Genomic DNA, 18008 nt, shown 5'->3' with positions numbered 1-18008 from the left:
GTAATAAATATTTATGTCCAGACCTGAAAGGAGATGCATCTCCTGATGCTTGTTTTCAAGGGAAAGGGACAGAGGCATCTCCATTTTTGACAGATCCATGGAGCAGGAGTGGCTGGAGCTGCCCCACAACCTGCTTTTGGGGAGAAGACTTCTGTGAGCACTGCAAGGGACAATCCAGCCCATCAAGTCTAAGGAACCTGGATTTCATTTCCTGCTCTTTCACTGGCCTTACTGGGGAATAAAGAGATGAATAAATTGTCATGAGATATCATGCAACCCTGTTAGTGGGGGCCACAGGTGACTGGAAAGAACAACATTGACCTGACACAGATCCTGGTAATTTGAATTCATTGAATTTGAACTTGGTATAGCAGAGCCAGCCTTCCTTCTTCCTTTTCTTTTTCCTTTTCCTTTCCTTTAATATTCCTTTCAAGCTAAGACTGGCACCAGAAAACCACTTAAAGTGGTGACTTGTTCCTCCCAATGTCTGGACCCTGCCACCACAGTTCATTTCCCAGCTGCCCCCCAAGAGATGTCCTGGACAGAGTGATGTGAAAAGAGAAAATTGGCCAATATTTGTACTGCCCATTTCTGCTTACTCTCCATGCCTGACATGCCACTCTCTCACGAGATATTTAACAGTGGTTTAGCTCAATAAACATCCAAGAGCCCCTCATCCACAGCTCTAAATGCAAACCATATGCTGCAGATGAAAACCCTGAAGATTATAATTAGAACTGTCCATTCAATTTAAACAAAGTCAAGAATGAAAACTATTTCAAATTCAATAAACAGGCCATTTCAAAGTGTAGACACTGTGGAGGACAAGCTTAACAACTTAATTGACAGGTAAAGCTTCATTTCTAATCCTCATTTTGATATCATCTGTAGCCTCAGGAGTCAAAACACATCACTGCTCAGTGCTCAAAATATGCAGAGAAAATGAAAATGTCAGCTGAATGAAAAAAAAAGGAGAAGCATCTGTTTGATAGCTGTGTAAGCCTGTGATATGTAAACTGCTTTGGAGTCAAGCAGCCCTAATTAGAGTTTCAAGGAATTCTTCATTAAATATACAGACAGAGACATATATATATATATGTACACACACACTTTAAGCAATTATTGAAACCAGACAATTTGCAGGAAAACCAGTCTACAGAATTAAAGCAAGGAACGTGACAATTTCATGGGCAGACCTCAGACAACACTCTGATGTTTTCACACAACCGTGTAGAAATACATTTTTCCACCTTTTCACAAAGCAGTTCTGTATGTTTTTCTCCACTCAAAGTATTCAAAAGAAAAAGAAAAAGATCCTTTTTGGGATCTTGGTGTAGGACACAGCATCTCAGCAAAGAAAAGCCAAAAAGGAAGAGTGATAGGGTTACCAGCCCCCTCAGTGGGGTTAGACTAATAGATATTTTGGCAACTGCACCCCCTTGACGACTCCAACTCCCATCAACATGAAACCCACACAGATGGACACAAACTCTCAGTGAAGAGCTGTGCCAGGATAAGTGGATGACCACATGAAATAACAAAGGAGTACAAGCTGAAGAATGACAAACCACAGAAAACGGTAACTTAGGCTCCTAAAAAAACAAACATCCCAGCTTCATTAATGTCACTGCTTCCAGTAGAAAAGAGGTAAATGTACTGGCTATAAACAGGGAAGCTGGGAGGGAACAATTTAAAGACAAGTATCAAAATTTCAGGTGATTTCTTTTTAGCAGAAAGACTTTGAGATCACCAGTATCAGCAGCTACTGCAACACTCCTGCAAGATTTTCTGATGTGGGGCGGAACAGCAGAGAGAATATTTGTTATGGGTCTATCAATTTTTAAATACAGCTCCTCAGCACAACCCAGCTGGGCCCTGCTGTGCGGTGGGAGGGTGGCAAAGGAGGAGAGGATCTCTACAAGGAGCTGCACTTAATAAGTGACAGCATGATACAGCCCAAACTCCTTGTGTGGACTCAGTTCTGAGCTGTATTAAGGAGGTTTATACGTTGGGCCATCAGCATCTTCTCTCGGCAGGATATGGCAGTTTGCAAGAGTAGTTGTGGAATAAAAAGAGAAATGCCTGATGTGATGAGAACACCTGGATTTTGCTAGCAGCAATATTAATGCACACTTGCTGAGATCTGTGCCTCTGCTACAGCACAATGCAGAGAAATGTGTTTTCCACACACAGCAGGTAAAACATGCAGAAGAAAATTATAATCATGCAAACACCTTCATAATCTGGCGTTTCCAGCTTACAGTACCTGTGCTGTGCTGGCTGGAAATACAGATGTGATTTGTGACAGGGAGGGCACAGGCACCATTCAGGCACCAAGCTCCACCTCTGCCACTCTAAAGCTGAGACCACAGCACAACCTCCTGTGCCTCTGTCACAGCTGGCTCCTGGCATTGCTCTACAGCCATCAGCTCATGGGGTGCCTCTTCAGGTGCCACCACAAGCACTGATTCCCCCCCTGGAGCCATCCCAGCTCCAGGACAATCTAAGAGATAAACTGCCAGGGAGCAAAGGACAGCATTTTACACAGGTTTTCTTGCTCTGCTTCCTTTATGACATAAATCACGTGTGACTCTGCAGAGATTCTAGCAGGAGAAGAGAGAAGTGACATGAACACACCCAGAACTTATCCATGCCAATCATCAATCACAGAATGGTTTGGGTGGGAAGGGACCTTGAAGATCAACCAGTTCTAATTCCTTTGCCATGGGCAGGGACACCTTCCACGAGCCCAGGATGCTCCAAACCCTGTCCAGTCTGACACCTTGAACTCTTCCAGGTATAGGCCATGAATTCTCTGGGAAACCTGTGCCAGTGCCTCACAATCCTCACAGGGAAGAATTTCTTCTCAGCATCTGATCAGCATCTGATCTGTCAGTTTGAAGCCATTTCCCTCTCTCTTATCACTCCATGCTTTTGCTGAAAGTCCCTCTCCAGCTCTCTTGGAGCCCCTTTAGGCACTGGAAGGGGCTCTAAGGTCTTCCCAGACACCTCTCATCTCCAGGCTGAACCACCCCAACTCTCTACCCTGTGTTCATATCAATAATGTTGCCAGACACAGAAGAATTTATTTTACTTCCTTTTTTTTTCCCTCTTCCTGAGATTAAAGTTCACATCAAATTAACCAATTGATTGCTTCATTTTTATTAGCTGTTTTTGAACTCCTTGGCTGACACTGAATCCCTTTTGGGACAGGAACTTTCACAGGGTTCTCAGGTGGGCCCTTCACAGAGCTGGCGTGCAACAACAGCAGGTTCACTTCAAGTTGTTCTTCTAATATATCCCAGCTAAAGCCCTCAGGTACTCCTGTAATTGAAGTCTGAGTAATCCAATATGATGTTGATCAAACTACTGATCTTTTAATAACGCAGTGTAGCTCTCCCAGCAGTTGCTATCTCGCTGACAGTCGTGTCTGGATCGTTTCCTTTGGGCCAAGGCTTTGAACAGAGAAGCTGACGGGTTTCTGTTTGCTTTAGATTTTATCACAAATTGTTTTAAAGCTTTTTAAGGTTGTATCAGATAGCTCATAAAATCCACAGGCATTTCAATAAGAATAAAATTTAAAAAAAAGGGAATTCTATGAGGTGTCCAGGTGAAGAACAGTATTAAATGCTCCCAAAGAGGAACACAAACACCACTCAGGAACTGTGCTCTTTCCCATCCCCGTTCCTGCCATCAGTTCTTGTTTACACAGCCTGTAGGAAAAGCTACAGAAAAAACTGTAGCCACCCTGCACAATACCCTCCTCTGAAAGGCAAATGTGCACATTTTTCCTCTCACAATTTCCATTTAAAGTACGAATTTAAGGTTTTTCTAAGCCTCGCCTCTCCACACAAGAATAATTCAGCTGCAATTTGCATTTTCGATGTGCTCGAAATGAACACCAAGATGACTCATGTGCTGTTTATAAGATGCCTGTATTTGCTGGTAAATACCTTGCTACAAACAAGCTATAATTTAAGTATTCAGAAGTCTTGCTTCTGCATAAAATTACTACTAAGTGTAATTTTGGAGACCATGACCAGAGCTTCAATTTCAGGCTTGCAAAGCTCTTCCTACACAATGATTCTTAAAAGTACGAGTGGATTTTCTTCTCTGATAACAGCAATCATTGTATCTCTGTAATTGCAGAAAAGATTACCTGGCTTTTAATTCACATTACTCAGCTCCAACAATACCGTGCTTCTTTCCTTTCCTTCAAAATAAACTAATTATTGTCAATCAGCCCACTGGAATGTTAACATTCTCTATAACCTGCCTTTCAGATGTAGTCATACATGCAAAAAACTAGCTAATATAAACTAATCAGAGCCCTAGGAACATCTCAAAACATATTTGTACTGCAGTCTATCACTTTTTGTCACATTATTTCCAAATATTATCTTCCATCTGGACAATAACAGCCTTTTCATATAGCTCTATAATGCTCTTCATCTAACTATTCACAGCTCCTCTGTTAATTAAAAACATTAATTCCCTGAGTAATACGGCAAACATCGCAATGCTTCTGAACTTTAAATGTTTTCTACCAAAAGCTGATCAAGCTTTATACATCAGGTGGTTTGGACAAACAAAACTCTCCAGGGCAGTTTTTTTTGCCCATGCCCAACTTTGTTGTGCAAAACTGCAATACCTGGAGTTGCTCATGGAGGAACCACAGAGGGGGTGACACTGCTGTCCCTGCACCTCCCACAACCTGAAGGACATTCTTTCCCAAAGATAATGGCAAGTTGAGGTTCCCACTCCATATTTGCTTCCAGCTGGTGGATCTGGAGGAAGAGAAGGTAGCTGGAAGGCTGGGGAAGCAATCCCTGTGCCGGGTCTATAATCAGCTGTGACGCACGGGGAGCCGCCAGCGCCATATGGCAGACACCATGGAGATGGGGTCTGCATGTGCTGCTACCTGTGACACCCAGAAACGAGCTTTCCCCTTCAGATCAGTGATCAATAATTCATCTGATAGCTGGGATGCAAAGGGAAAAGGTGCCAGTTTTCCCTGGGGTACGAGCAATGCTGTGTTTTCTAAGAGACGCTGCTGCCTTGGAACGCGGCACAAGTTGAGCTGCAGGGAATGTGTGGCACGGTGACAAGCTGCACTAGACCTAACCCTGTGTTAGGTAGTGTTCTAACAGTGCTGTAACCCTGTAGTCTGACATAACCTAAAAATTAAACTGCCAGTTCCACGGTTTGTTTATGCAAAAGGCTGTTATTAAAACGTTGCAGCTGAATTAAGCGTTCAAAGGCAAAAATCTAGGCACCAAAAAAACTAGTTCCGTGGAGAAAAAGAGATTTACCAAGATTATCTGGAAATAATCATTGAATCCTTAAAATATAAGTGGTCCCAGTCTTCCCCAAAATCCAATGGCTTTTGAGTAGGATTCCTTCAACTGCTGCTTTGGAGCCTTGGATTAGGATAACAATACCCTTGACCCAACTGGTGTGCATAAAACTTCGACTTAAAAAGAGACTGCAAACTGACTCAGCCTGTTCTCAGCCCCGATGGATGAAAACACGTATCCAGGATAAACGAGCCCAGCCCGCAATGGCAGCGCTCACTTTGGAGGGAGCTGTCATAACTGTGAGCCTGTCTCCCCCGAGGGATGGCAGATGTGAGAATCTGGGTGGTTCAGCTCGCAGCCGCCTTTGTTCGGTGTGTGAGCAAGGAGCGGGGAGCCTTCAGCAACAGCCAAGCAGGAACTGGGAAGAAACTAAAGCAGGGCAATTAAAATTCAACAATAAATCAATTATCAGAGCATCAGATGCTCTTCTCGGCCCAGACCGACACAGAAATGCTCTGAACCAGGTGGGAAGTGTCTGCTCTGGCCGGAGCAATGTGTCCCTTCCCTGACTGAAGAGAAACAGACAAAGTGCTGGGATTTGCTGAGTTTAGTATTCAATGTATTTTAATAAGATCGAGAAGGTTTGTGTAGCTGGGTGGGTTTTGCTGGGGAGGGCTCACAGAAAGCAAGGGGACTGCCCAGACCAGCCTGGAACGAGCCCCCAAAATTCAGCTCAAGCTCCTGCCTGCTCAGGCTTGCCAGGAATCAGCACTCAGGTAATTCATTTAAAAGTCCAATAAGCTGAAGTCAGTGTTACCCTTACTACTACTATGTTGTCATTTTTACTACTTATTTGGAGGGGTTTTTTTGCTGTAGAACTACCAGGACTAGACAAATGCAGACAGATGACACAATTTGCCTGGGAGAGTGTAACAGCTCCACGCAGCTATTGATCCCAGCTGGATCCAAAACAGCATGGGAGAGCACGAGGGAGGTCAGAGGAACAACCTCCAGCCATCATTTCTTCTCAGAGAAATGCTTGAAATTGAGAAATCCAAAAGAATGACTTGCGAGTAGGAATAAAATTAGATTTCCCATCAAGTTTGTAAATGTAGAACATCTCCAGCAGTTTCTGCCCGGAGCTTCTCCGCAGCCATGCACAAAAATCACACAGTCCTCCTGCCTAAATCCAGCAGTCTCCAGAAAACCACAGAAGTCTGAGTGCACAATGCCAAACAGTGTTTATAATGCACAATTAATCCCTAAAATCCCTAATCTCATTTAATACAGTTCCCTCTATAAGACAAGTAAGGGAACCTTTTCTTTTTTAAAATTTCCAGCTGGGATCTGGAATCAAAAGCAGTTATTAAGCTTTTTACTCATAACTAAAAATAATTATTTGACAGGTAGGAGCAATCATAATTAATACTTAAATGTAAAAACAGATATTGCTTCTTGTTAAATTAACTTCAAATAGAAGACATTTACCAGTATTCTGTATGTACAAACTAATGGAGAAGAAAATGCTTACTCTTCACACCCCTTGGCAGATTACTGTAAGTTTTTTATACTTGGAAACAGAAATACTTGAAATTATCTGACTTAGCTCTAAAAACCCAAGCTGGAGTCCCAGGATACCAGAGAGCCACTAAAAACAGATTTGGAAAAATCAAGAAAGTAGGTTTTACCTTCTCTCCTCTCAGAAGTCTTTTTCTTTTGCTTATTCTTTTTCTCTTCTTTTTAGAATCCCTGTAAAATTCCAATACTCTGAAATGCCTCTGATATAAAGATGGTTCACCCAGCATCTGCTGAGGTGATGTTGTCCATTCCCCTCACTCTAGGAAGCAGACATTAGGTGGACAGACTAATTCAGTTACAGATAATTAGATAATTGTGAAACAATTCCTGCAACTGGATTTATTTCCTTGTCTCAAGACAAGGTCTTGAAACAGAGGAAGATGAAGAGGGTTGGGTGTCTTCATCTCGTCTGAGGGTGCCTTCACTTGAGTGCTGTAAGATTTGAGTTCAGCTGGTCTGGTACTTGCTACACCTGGAATAAGAACTGGTACTTTTTGATATTTGTGAAATATATTCTCCTTGTTCTCCTTCTGCTGAAGTGTTCCTGGCAATAAGTACCTCAGTGTCACGGCCTGCCAACAATGTGTGTTGAATCAAATGCCACTGTTAAGAGTTAAGATCATACAAAGACATCCTGAATCCTTCCAGTAGACTAATTTCTTCTGCTCTAATAAAAATTAAATAAATATAATTAAAAATGCCTTAGCATTTCCCCCAAAGTGCATGGCATTATGTCTTCAGTTTTTTATCACAGGACATGGCAAACACCTGTACATTGATTTGTTGGGCAGGGAGAACAGCCCAAATGCAGAATTACCATTTGTTCTCTTCAACAAAACCAGAATTTGACAAGAGTAAGTTGTTTTCCAGACCTTATTAACTTAATAAATGCTGTCACCATATTAATAAACACTTTCTTGCTCTCAGACATGTCCCTCAGTATTCCTTTTAGCCCACCATTAACCCTTCCAAGGCAACAAACAGCATTTGGAGAGTTCCCCTCTGCCCTGGGACCAGGCTCCAGCAGTGACCCCCGTGACTCCTCCATTTCTGGGGTAACCAGTGGTGGCCCTGGCACAGTCACACTCTGGCTCTGGAGGCAGCTGCTCCCAAAGTCCCCCTGGCAAAGGTCAGGAAAGCTGCCAGAGCTCCAAGGTTTGACCGAAACCCCCAGGGATGGGGTTAAGCCATTGCAATATCACTCTAATCAAGCAAATAGGAACTCCTTTTCATCAACAGTTAATCACAGGACTTCACTTGTCTCTAAGTTCCTGCAGTTGCCTTGACAGATGAGAGCACAATAATATAAATAAGAAATGACAGTTTACCAAAGAAGGTTAACATAAGGTCACAACCTTTTTCTACTTGACTTCTGCAGCTTATTCATGTGTGAAAACACGCTTTTGTAGCTGTAGCCTCAGCATCCCTTACAGAACTGGACTTGTGCCAACAACTGAGCTTTAAAATTACCATTTAAAATACCATTTTAAATGGTATTTATGTTCAGAAAATACCATTTCTGCATTTTGAGATGCTCGAGTAGAACTGCTTCGCATCAGAAAAAAACATGAAATGAGGATATCTCTGCATTTCACAGCCTATCTCACTGACACAGTGGTGCCTCTGCTCCACAAACAAGGAGGTATTGGGCACACACCTATTCCATCTCCCTTCCTCAGACCAGGTCACACCTTTCTGATCAAACCCACCCACAGCCCCTGCCCAGGCTGCCCCAGGAACAGCACATGGATGCGCAGGGCACAGCATCAGCCTGACAGTCCTACACTGGTAAATGTCAAATATTAATTTGTCACATTATTTGTGCAGTGATTTGAAGCCAAATCCTGTCTCATCATTCATTTCCATCCGGCACACGATGAGAGGGAGGGAAGCAGGAGCTTTCTGTCACAATCTGAAATGCCTGCGCCAGGAGCTGCCAGGAAATATTTCTCTGTCAGAGAAGCAAACTGAAGTTCTGAGCATGAAGGCTGGAGAGTGAAAGCTGCAGTACTACGTGGAGATAATTAGCTTTGAAAGGCTAATCAGGTCACTGCTCTGGCTGGCATTTCTATGGGGATGCACAGGCCTCCAGCTCACCACATCTTGCCTCTCCATACGAGTGTCCCTCATCAAAGTGAAGAAAGACCTTACAAACTACATAACCCTAAATGACATATCCTGCCTAAAGAATCCCCCAAAAGCCAGAAAAGATCCCTACAAATAGCCAGGAAATATCCCTACAGCCCTTGGAATGAGGATAGACCCCACAGCATGGGTCTGTGCTGCCAAATCCCCTTCCCCATGTGGGTCCAACCAGCCACAGAACCACTCAAGAAGGAGGTTTAATCAAAGCTGATGGCAATAACTATTTTAAGATTATCCCACCTATTTTATGCTGATCTCTTGTGCATATTCATGGAGCCTTGTGTCTTGCACACATCTTTGACACCCTAGAAGGTGGAGATGTTGAGCATTGTCAGCTCATTCAAGCTGTGAAATTAGGCCTTGGGTCTCCAAAAAAAATTGCTCACAAACCCCCAGCAACGCTTGATCAAAACAGCAGTGCTCTTCAGTACATTGTTGGTTAGTGAATTTTTATCTGCTTTCCCTTCCTTAGCATTAAACAGCTACAAATGGCTAAAAAAATATTTTTAAAAACCCAACAGTTCTTTCCTGACATCTTTCCCTTTTGTCAGAAGGATGCTCTATTTTGTTTCTGAAAAACACGATCAATCTTTCCAGTAATAATGACTCACTGAATAAGATCTGTGCTACTTCCATGCTGCTTTTCTAACAATACACCTTATTTGTACCTTGGCTTATAAAAAACCCATACACTGATCGATCATTGCAGGCACCAGTGAAATAAAACCAACCACGAGACAAATAATGGCAGCAGAACAATAGTGCACATCTATTTAATGCCTGAGTTTAGACTAAGGGGTAACATAAAGCACAATGATGCTATAAAGGCAGAAAGAATGGAACAACCCAGAACAACAATAAACTTGATTCCTCCAAAACCACTGGTTAACCTGAATGAGGAGCTGTTTTACTCCTATCTGCAAAAATGACTCCTCTGAGCAATGCAGAGGCATCAACAAAACCCCAGTTCACACCATGGAAGACCTTCCAGCACCACTCAGAGTTTTGTTTGAGAGCTCACTTTCCCCTCACATAGTAACCAATCACTAACTTACTCATACTGTAACATCTGATGGCCACAAGTTGGCTGAAGCTGGCCTCCTTGCAGGTCAGTGCAGCCAAATTCTGTCACTGTCACCTCTGCAAAAGTTCAGGTGTATTTAGTGACACCACCACCCTCACTCTGTTTTATGACTTGAGCGCTTCCTGTTCATTGTGTTTTTCCATTTTTGCCATTCAAAAAAGTGGCCTCAAAACAGCTAATAGTATATTCCCCTGCAAACCCTGGTCAGATAAAATACAGTACAAAAATCAAATACCTTAAGCTCTGAGTTTTTAAAGGCTGTCCAAAAGCTTAAATTTAAAGTGCATTGTAAGAACTGAATTGTGCAGAAGGAGCACTAATTTGACTAACTCATTAAAATAAGACTAGTCTGAAGGAAAAATTACTCTTGCATGGCAAGGATTATGATGAGTAGGACTCCTGCTTTCAAAAACCTTGGGGTGTGGTGAACTTTTATGCACCACAAGCAGTAAGTAGTCATCAAAACACAGACTGTGCACTGGCCCATGGGCATATTGCCAGTCACTCCCCCAAAGAGGCAAGACAGTAGCAGGGATCTGTGAATCATAAATTATATTCCTGGGCCGAGCTCTCCAAAAGCCAAAATGAAAACATGGAAGACCATAACAAAATGCTTCAATCAAAATAACATAACCATCTACAGCTTATTTTCACTGTCAAGGTGGATCTCAACTGACAGGCTGCCATAGAAAATAATTCCATTGTCTTTTAGTGAAAAAAGGAGTGCAGTCAAATAAATTATAAAGTTAGGATAAATCATATTACACAGACAAGAAATACAGTGCTTTATCCAAACCTTAAAAAGGAGTTGGACAATGGGAAAATGAAACCTTGGAAGAAGGGGATTTGTGAGACCCTGTGCAATGGGAAAAGCCAGAGAACACAGTTTCTTGTGATAATACAGTTCATGAAAAGCTGCTCTGAGATTAAAAAAATGTCATCACTGATGCATTTACTGCATCACTGAAACTCAGGGGAGGTACAATCCAGCCCCACATCAGAGCACAACAAATGATGTGGCAGCACATCCCTGCTACCTGTGTCAGGGGAGAGCTCAGGAAGAAGGAATTGCTCTGGCCTGGAGTACAGCACACCTTGGGTACCTCACACCTGACCTTCTGCAGCACCTGATGATGCACAAAATGTAGTGACTGTAGGTCAGCACATCATCTGGGCTTGTTTACACCCACTCTGCTTGCCAGTGAGCCTTTAGGAAGTCTGACCATAATTCAATATGTGTTCTAACATAAGTTTTTGCATAAGAACGAATTTTACCCTATAATGCACTAACTAGACTTAAATTTCCCTTAGGAAAAAGACAAATGGGTTTACATAGCATGTGGTTTTAAATCCTTTTTTTTTTTCATTTAATCTCTAGCTGTGGAATTGTGATTGAAATATGAAAATGTATGTGTATTTTCTGATAAGAACCATTTTTGCTTAAGAGACAGATGAAATATTATCAAGCGTATACACTTTCTTCAAGTTTTTCAACAGATGATGGAAATCCCATAATCAGAACATGGCACAGCCAATCCAGGTTAAGTGATAACATTTTTTTCAACAAAATAAAACAAAACCCCAACCCTTTGAAGTGTTCTTACAGTTACATCTTCATAATCCAGACATGAGAAGATCTGCACTCTCGACAACTCTGAGCACACGCTCTTCAGCTGGCTCCACATAAAAGCCAGCATTTCCTTCCCCTTCCTAAGTCTACTGATTCCTTAATAGCAGTGAGACATGGCACAATGCATTACCTGCACAGGATTTTCCATCTTCCCCCAGCTTCTGGCCAGCTGGACACTTGCAGTGGTAGCTGCCGATGGTGTTGCAGCAGCGGTCGTGGCAGCCGCCGTTGTCTGTGGTGCACTCATTGACATCTGCCAGGAGAAAGCACAAGCACCCAGTGAAGAGTGGCACTGACCACAGTCCCTGAAGATCTGAGGACAGTGGTGTCTGACTGATGTGAAAAAATGAGAAAGTTTGTGAGATAACCAGCTCAGGACCCTGAAGCAACATCAGGAGCAGCAACTCCCGGCTACGCTGCTGAGCCCCTCCACTCAGCCATGCTGTGCCAGGGGAGGTTTAGATTGGGTACCACAAAACATTTCTTCATTGGAAAGATTGCCAAGCACTAGAACAGGGTGCTCAGGAAGTGGTGGAGTCACCATCCCTAGAGGGATTTAGAAGACAGATGTCATAGAATCATTACAGTTGGAAAACACCTCTGAGATCCTCGAGCCCAGCCATTAGTGGATGTGGCACCTGGGGAGATGGTTAGTGGTGGGCTTGGCAGTGCTGGGTTAATGGTTGGACTCAGTGGTCTTAAAGGTTTTTTCAACCTCAGTGATTCTGTGATTCTCAAAGTTGCAAGGGTGGGATTTTCCTCCCCCTCTTCTTCTACACAAGGTGAGTGCAGAGCTCACCAACTTCCACCTCTGGAACAACCTTTACACAGTCATTTCCAGCAGCCTCACTTGGGTATTAGGTTGCTTCTAGAAGCAGTGGCAGAGCTGAGAAACCTCTGAAAGATGGTAGGATTTTAAATCAGTTATGGTCCTGCTTTCTGTCAGGCACTGTTATCTATACACTGGACTTATTCACCTTTCAAGCTGGTGTTTTCCTGCATGCAAAATAGAACTTTACACATTACAAATGAAGAACATTAAAGGACTAAATGAAAAAAAATAAACAAGTAAATAGACAGCCAGTGGCAGAGAAAAAAAAATCAATAGCAAAGACATTCACTTACATACCTACTTTAATACCCTACATAAGAAATTTCAAAAAAATATAATAGAAACTGCCAGGCCAGCAGCACTGCTCTGCTGAACAGGAGCAGAGACAAACAATGTGGAGGTGATTTCCAAAACAAAATTTGTTCAAAGGCAATGGTAAATGTAACAAGCCCAGCAGGTATTTGCTGCACTGATTCCATGGACAGAGAACTTGGGAAATTCCTTCTCACTCACTTTGCTCTCTCAAGTGTTCATCTCCCACACACACCCACATCCAGCAGTGCAAGGGCAAGCAGGGATGGGCCTGTGTGAGAATGATGGGCTCTGGGGGGCTTGGCTTCAATTTTTGGGCAAATGTCTTGATCTGCCTTGGTGGCAGAGCTGGGGCTGAGGACACCACACCTCCTCAAAGCCCAGGCTGAGGCTACAGGTGACAGATCTGACAGGCCTTAGACACTGGGAGGGAGCTCACACTCCTCTCAGGTGAGAGAGCAGGAAAGCCAGGAGAAGGAGGATTAAGCAGCAGAAGATAAGCATCATCATGACTGTAAAAACCACAGGCACTTACTTCATATTAGTGGCACTCCTCATCCCCAAGGGAGAAATGAGGCTTTTAAAAAAACTATTTAATTAGTTTGTAAAGAAAAATCATTAAAAAAAGAATTTCACATTCATGCAAGAGAGGTGAGAGCCTTTCAACTGCAACCCTTCGGTGTTAAAGACTAAGATTTACCAAGGTTTGTTAGTCCTTTGATGAGCTCAGGCTTCACTTGACTGGTTCATTTCTGATCCTGGCTAAAAGCCACAGGTTAAAAGAAAATTTTGAGGAGGTTTCAGACTATTAAAAAGCTAAAAGAAAAGTGTATCACAAAACACCAATTTTTAGCTGAAGAGGCACAAACCCACTAAAACCGCCTCATTTCTCTACAGCTTTAGACTCAACGCAATGACCAACAAAATGATAATTTCTTTGTCCTCAGAGATACTGGAAAACACTGGCAGGCTATAAAGAAATAAAACAAAATTCAGTTACCCCAGAGCTACACAACAAACCAAATCCTAACTTGCGTGAAGCCATCGAGGCTCTTCTCGATTTCACGGGAACGCGATTTAAACAGAAACTTTTCCAGGAGAAAAACACTCCCCTCCTCCTCCCCTCCAAAAACAAACTGCACCAAAATAACAACGTGCGTCTGCTCGCTTCTCCTCAGCAAGAGATGGGGAGAACATATGACAGGAGGCAGATTTTGGACGTGTTCCTCTGAGCTCTGGGAGGAGGCACGCGAGCGCTCGGCGCTGCGCGGGGAGCGAGCGGCGCGCGGCCCCTTCCGAGGGATTTGCTCGATGTGCCTCGTGGTGATAAACAGCAACGAGCCACAAAATAACCCAGCTCCACAGCTTTGACTTCTATTTATACTAACAGGATTGAAAGCTAATACAATCTCCTTGCTCTTTTTATTTTTTTTAAACAAAATTAAGGGAAGAACTGGTTTATTCTTTAGAACCCACAATGCTACGTGAAACCCTGGTGTAAAATATTGACTGGGTGAGGTGGTCTAGGATACACAGCCCGATTTATTAACACCAGTGTCTATATTTTGAACCAAATTATTGGAACAAAATCTTTCTACCTGAGGAGCTCATCATTATCCCCTTGATTTCACCAGGGTATAATCCATTCGGAAGTGTGTAGTGCTGTTGCATGCTAATATATAGGAAGTTTCTCCTTTGATTGCAGACTGTTCCTGTTAGCAATTAAAAATCTTTTCCTTCCTTGTTTGGCATAAAATGCTGTGGGGTCCAGCTCTTGGTGCTGCATGACTGAAAACCTCATTTCCTCCTCCTTCTAACCCTACCTTCTTAATGCTCTGTCCAGGATTTCCCTGTCTCTGCCTTAATATTTGTTTTCATCTTTTGATGAATTATTTTCATGCATTTCTTTGCTTCTTTTTACACCAGAAACCCAACACTCTTCATTTATACTCACAAACCCTGACTTTCTATCTCCATGTGCCTTTAAAACAAACACCTTATTTAAAGCTGATCATCATAAAATAAGCAGTGATTTAATCTCTGAGTTAAGACACCAAAAAAACCTTTTTCATACAGCTCTATTACAGAGCAATCACATTTGAAGGAATACACTGAGTAGGAATAAATCTCACCAGTTTTAGCCCTAATACTATGAAAATTTGCTCTCTAAGCATTTGCATCTTTTCTTGTCCTGTCTCCTGCTCAAGACCTTCCCCACTGCCTGCTCCCTGCCAAGCTGTTTTCTGCAACTCCATAATAAAGGTCAGATGTTGCCTCAGTCCAAAGAAGCACAAAAATAAATGATCTGAATGTGAAGTAATAAAGAATGTGTTTTACATTTGTAAAAGGCCGGGTCATAGAGCTTTTACAAGCCAGAATCAGCTGTTCCATAATCCTAAAAGAGAGTAGTCAGGATTTTAAAATCTGATTACAGCTTTGGCACTGAAAAAAAAAAAAAGAAAAGTTAAAATAAACTCAACAAAAACAATTCTGTCAAATGATAAATTTCTGTCTGCTTTCCATATTCAATGTCACTCAAGGTCGCAAATATATTTTGCTTTTGAATAGTGAGCAAAATGACAGAAAATTTCTGACATGTAACAAGTCTGCCACGTTAGGTCTGACAAAAGTTCAATGTTATCAAGCCTATCAATCCATCTGTAATGACATGCTGTAGGCACTTCAAAAAAAACCCCAAAAAACAAATGTGATGTTTGCTACAGCAATGTTTCACATTTATTTATAGAGCCAATGTTGCAACACAAAAACATTATCCATGGGACATACTGGATGTGAGCCTTCAATCTTGCCTTGGGAAAATAATTGAAAACACCTTGCATCTAGATTAACTTGATATTAACTTTATATATGATCTGTCTAGGATACATGTGTAGGGGAAAAAAATGCACAATATATTTTAAATCCAGTAGTATGTTAAAATATGGATTGTTGACACGTGCCCATGTCCCACACTCCCTGCACTCATGGTATTATAGACAGAACTATGTGAAAAGGTGTCTTTTCTCCAAAAATCTTATACAATACTTCATATGTAAGGGAACACACCTTTTTTTTGAAGCAGACCACCATTAACCCTGCCTAGGAGCTACATGCTAAATGGAGAAGGACAATCCCAATCCCTTCACTTCTCTGTTCTTGTTAATGCTATTCCATCTGACAATGTCACACATCCTCAGCTCCAGGGAAAACAGCCCTTCACTAAGTTTTTATGAAAATGTAGGCGATTTCAGATTTACTACAAATAAATTAAGGCTTTATATAGAAGCAGACACTGGACAAAGTGGTTTTCATTGGTAACTCCAGCTTGAAACCTAACAGCAGTGACCTGCTCTATCACTAGCTCTCAAAAAAGCAGATAAAGAAAAATCAGTGTGAAAAGCAGAAATACATATTGACATTGGGGCAGAAGTCTCCTCTCCACTGAGCTGCTGGTGAGGGCTGCAGCTCTGCAGGGTCTGCACCTGGAGCTCAATTCAGCATCTTTAAAATCCAGTGAGGGATTAATCCTGCCCTGAGCACAGGACTGGCCAGAGCTGGGCAAGGAGAAAGCACCTGCAATGAGCAGGGGCTCAGCTCTGCAGCAGGAAAATTGTGAAGTGAAAGACCACCTAATTTTGGCAAGTTTGTATGTTTAGATCAGTGGAACACAGCAGTTAACTCACTGCCTACAGCTTAAGGTAATTTTATTTTCCCCATACGACAAGTTTAATGCCATATTAGTTATTATAAAGACTAATTTTTAAGATAACAAAAGGAATCTCATAACTGCCACACAGTATTTAAAACCCATTTCCCAAGGTTTCTGTATTTATCTGCTGTATATGAGCAATATCTTTATTCATTTAAGGCAGCCACATGCAAATTTGCCATGTGGGTGCCCAGTTTTGGGGCTAACCCGTGCTCTGACCCATGAGCCACTGACTCCAGCACGTGTCAGAGCTCCCTGGACTTGAAATAAATCACTGAAGTGGAATAAAATCTGTAAAATCATTGCCATTGTTATTGCAATCCTGCCTGAACAAAGCCCACCAGCACGGAGCAAGGAGGTGATTTTGATTAGTTTAAAAGCATTAGGGGAACACACCCTGCTTCAATCAGGGGTCACAGCAACCACAACACATTTATTTAGAAGGAAGACAACATTTAATTAACAACACTTGGGACCTGAAGACTATGATGAAGATGGGCTGATTTCAGGAATCTAAATGTTAAATATCTTTAAGAAAGCAGTTTGATACCTCTCTCTAACAGGCACTGGCAGCTTATATTGACTTTTATAGCAATTCAGAGATGTAAATTCCTAACTCAGAAAACACAAATGCTGTTGGGCAAAATAAACCAAACTAAACTCTCATAGTGGTTAGGATCAAAGTCTAAATATAGTTTATCATGGGTACCTGAAATGCTCCTTTATGTGTACTTTAATATATCAAGGTGCCTGGCACACAAAGGTGTAGAACTGCAACTATCTTACAATTTGCTTTTATAAGGAGGTATTGTAGGCAAGTGTCTGCAAATCACAATGCCCATTGACAATTTCTTATACATTGATCTAAATAATTTTATTCAAGTTTTAAGAAACACTGAAGATCCAAAAAAAAAGTAACTGCTTAAGTTTTACAAACTGTTTTTGGATTTTTTTAATTACAGCTTGGATGGTCTGCAACCAAAACCATATGCCTAAAAAATCCTGAAACCTGAGAAAGTTGATTTGAACTTTAAAGGCCACTCACTGCTACAATGCAACGTAGCTCACACGAGCACACATGCACATATATCAAAATTACACATACACATATTGTAATGAACAAATACGCTGGACACGCTGCCAGGCACAACACTTGCACCCCAAAGACTGCATTTGTCTTTTGGTTTCCTGCAGAAAGCTTTGCAGCAGTTGTCTCTGAGCAGTAATTGTCTCTAAAACATAAATTACATACATCACTTCCAGCACTAACCATAAATTATCTGCCTGAATAGCAAACAAAGCTGCTCATTCTGATAGTCAGCGCAGCCCTGCCCGGGTATTGATTAAGCACTCTCAATGCTTTATTAGGTTTTCTTCCCCCACAAAGTCAATACCAGGATGAATATTTCTTCTTGGGCTGT

General features: G+C 41.9%; 1 protein-coding gene across 1 annotated transcript in view; it reads right to left on the bottom strand.

Moving 5' to 3' along the window:
- Positions 1–18008, bottom strand: part of LOC135278610 (multiple epidermal growth factor-like domains protein 6) — a 186418-nt gene that overhangs the window by 74877 nt on the left and 93533 nt on the right. The window contains exon 5 of the mRNA XM_064385192.1: positions 11865–11987. Coding sequence (XP_064241262.1) covers positions 11865–11987 — 123 coding nt within the window. The remainder of the gene's footprint in view (positions 1–11864; positions 11988–18008) is intronic.

Source organism: Passer domesticus, chromosome 11 (assembly GCF_036417665.1).
Source record: "Passer domesticus isolate bPasDom1 chromosome 11, bPasDom1.hap1, whole genome shotgun sequence".
Classification (NCBI taxonomy): Eukaryota; Metazoa; Chordata; class Aves; order Passeriformes; family Passeridae; genus Passer; species Passer domesticus.
Note: the sequence above shows the minus strand (reverse complement) of the source record. Positions and strands in the feature narration are given on the sequence as shown.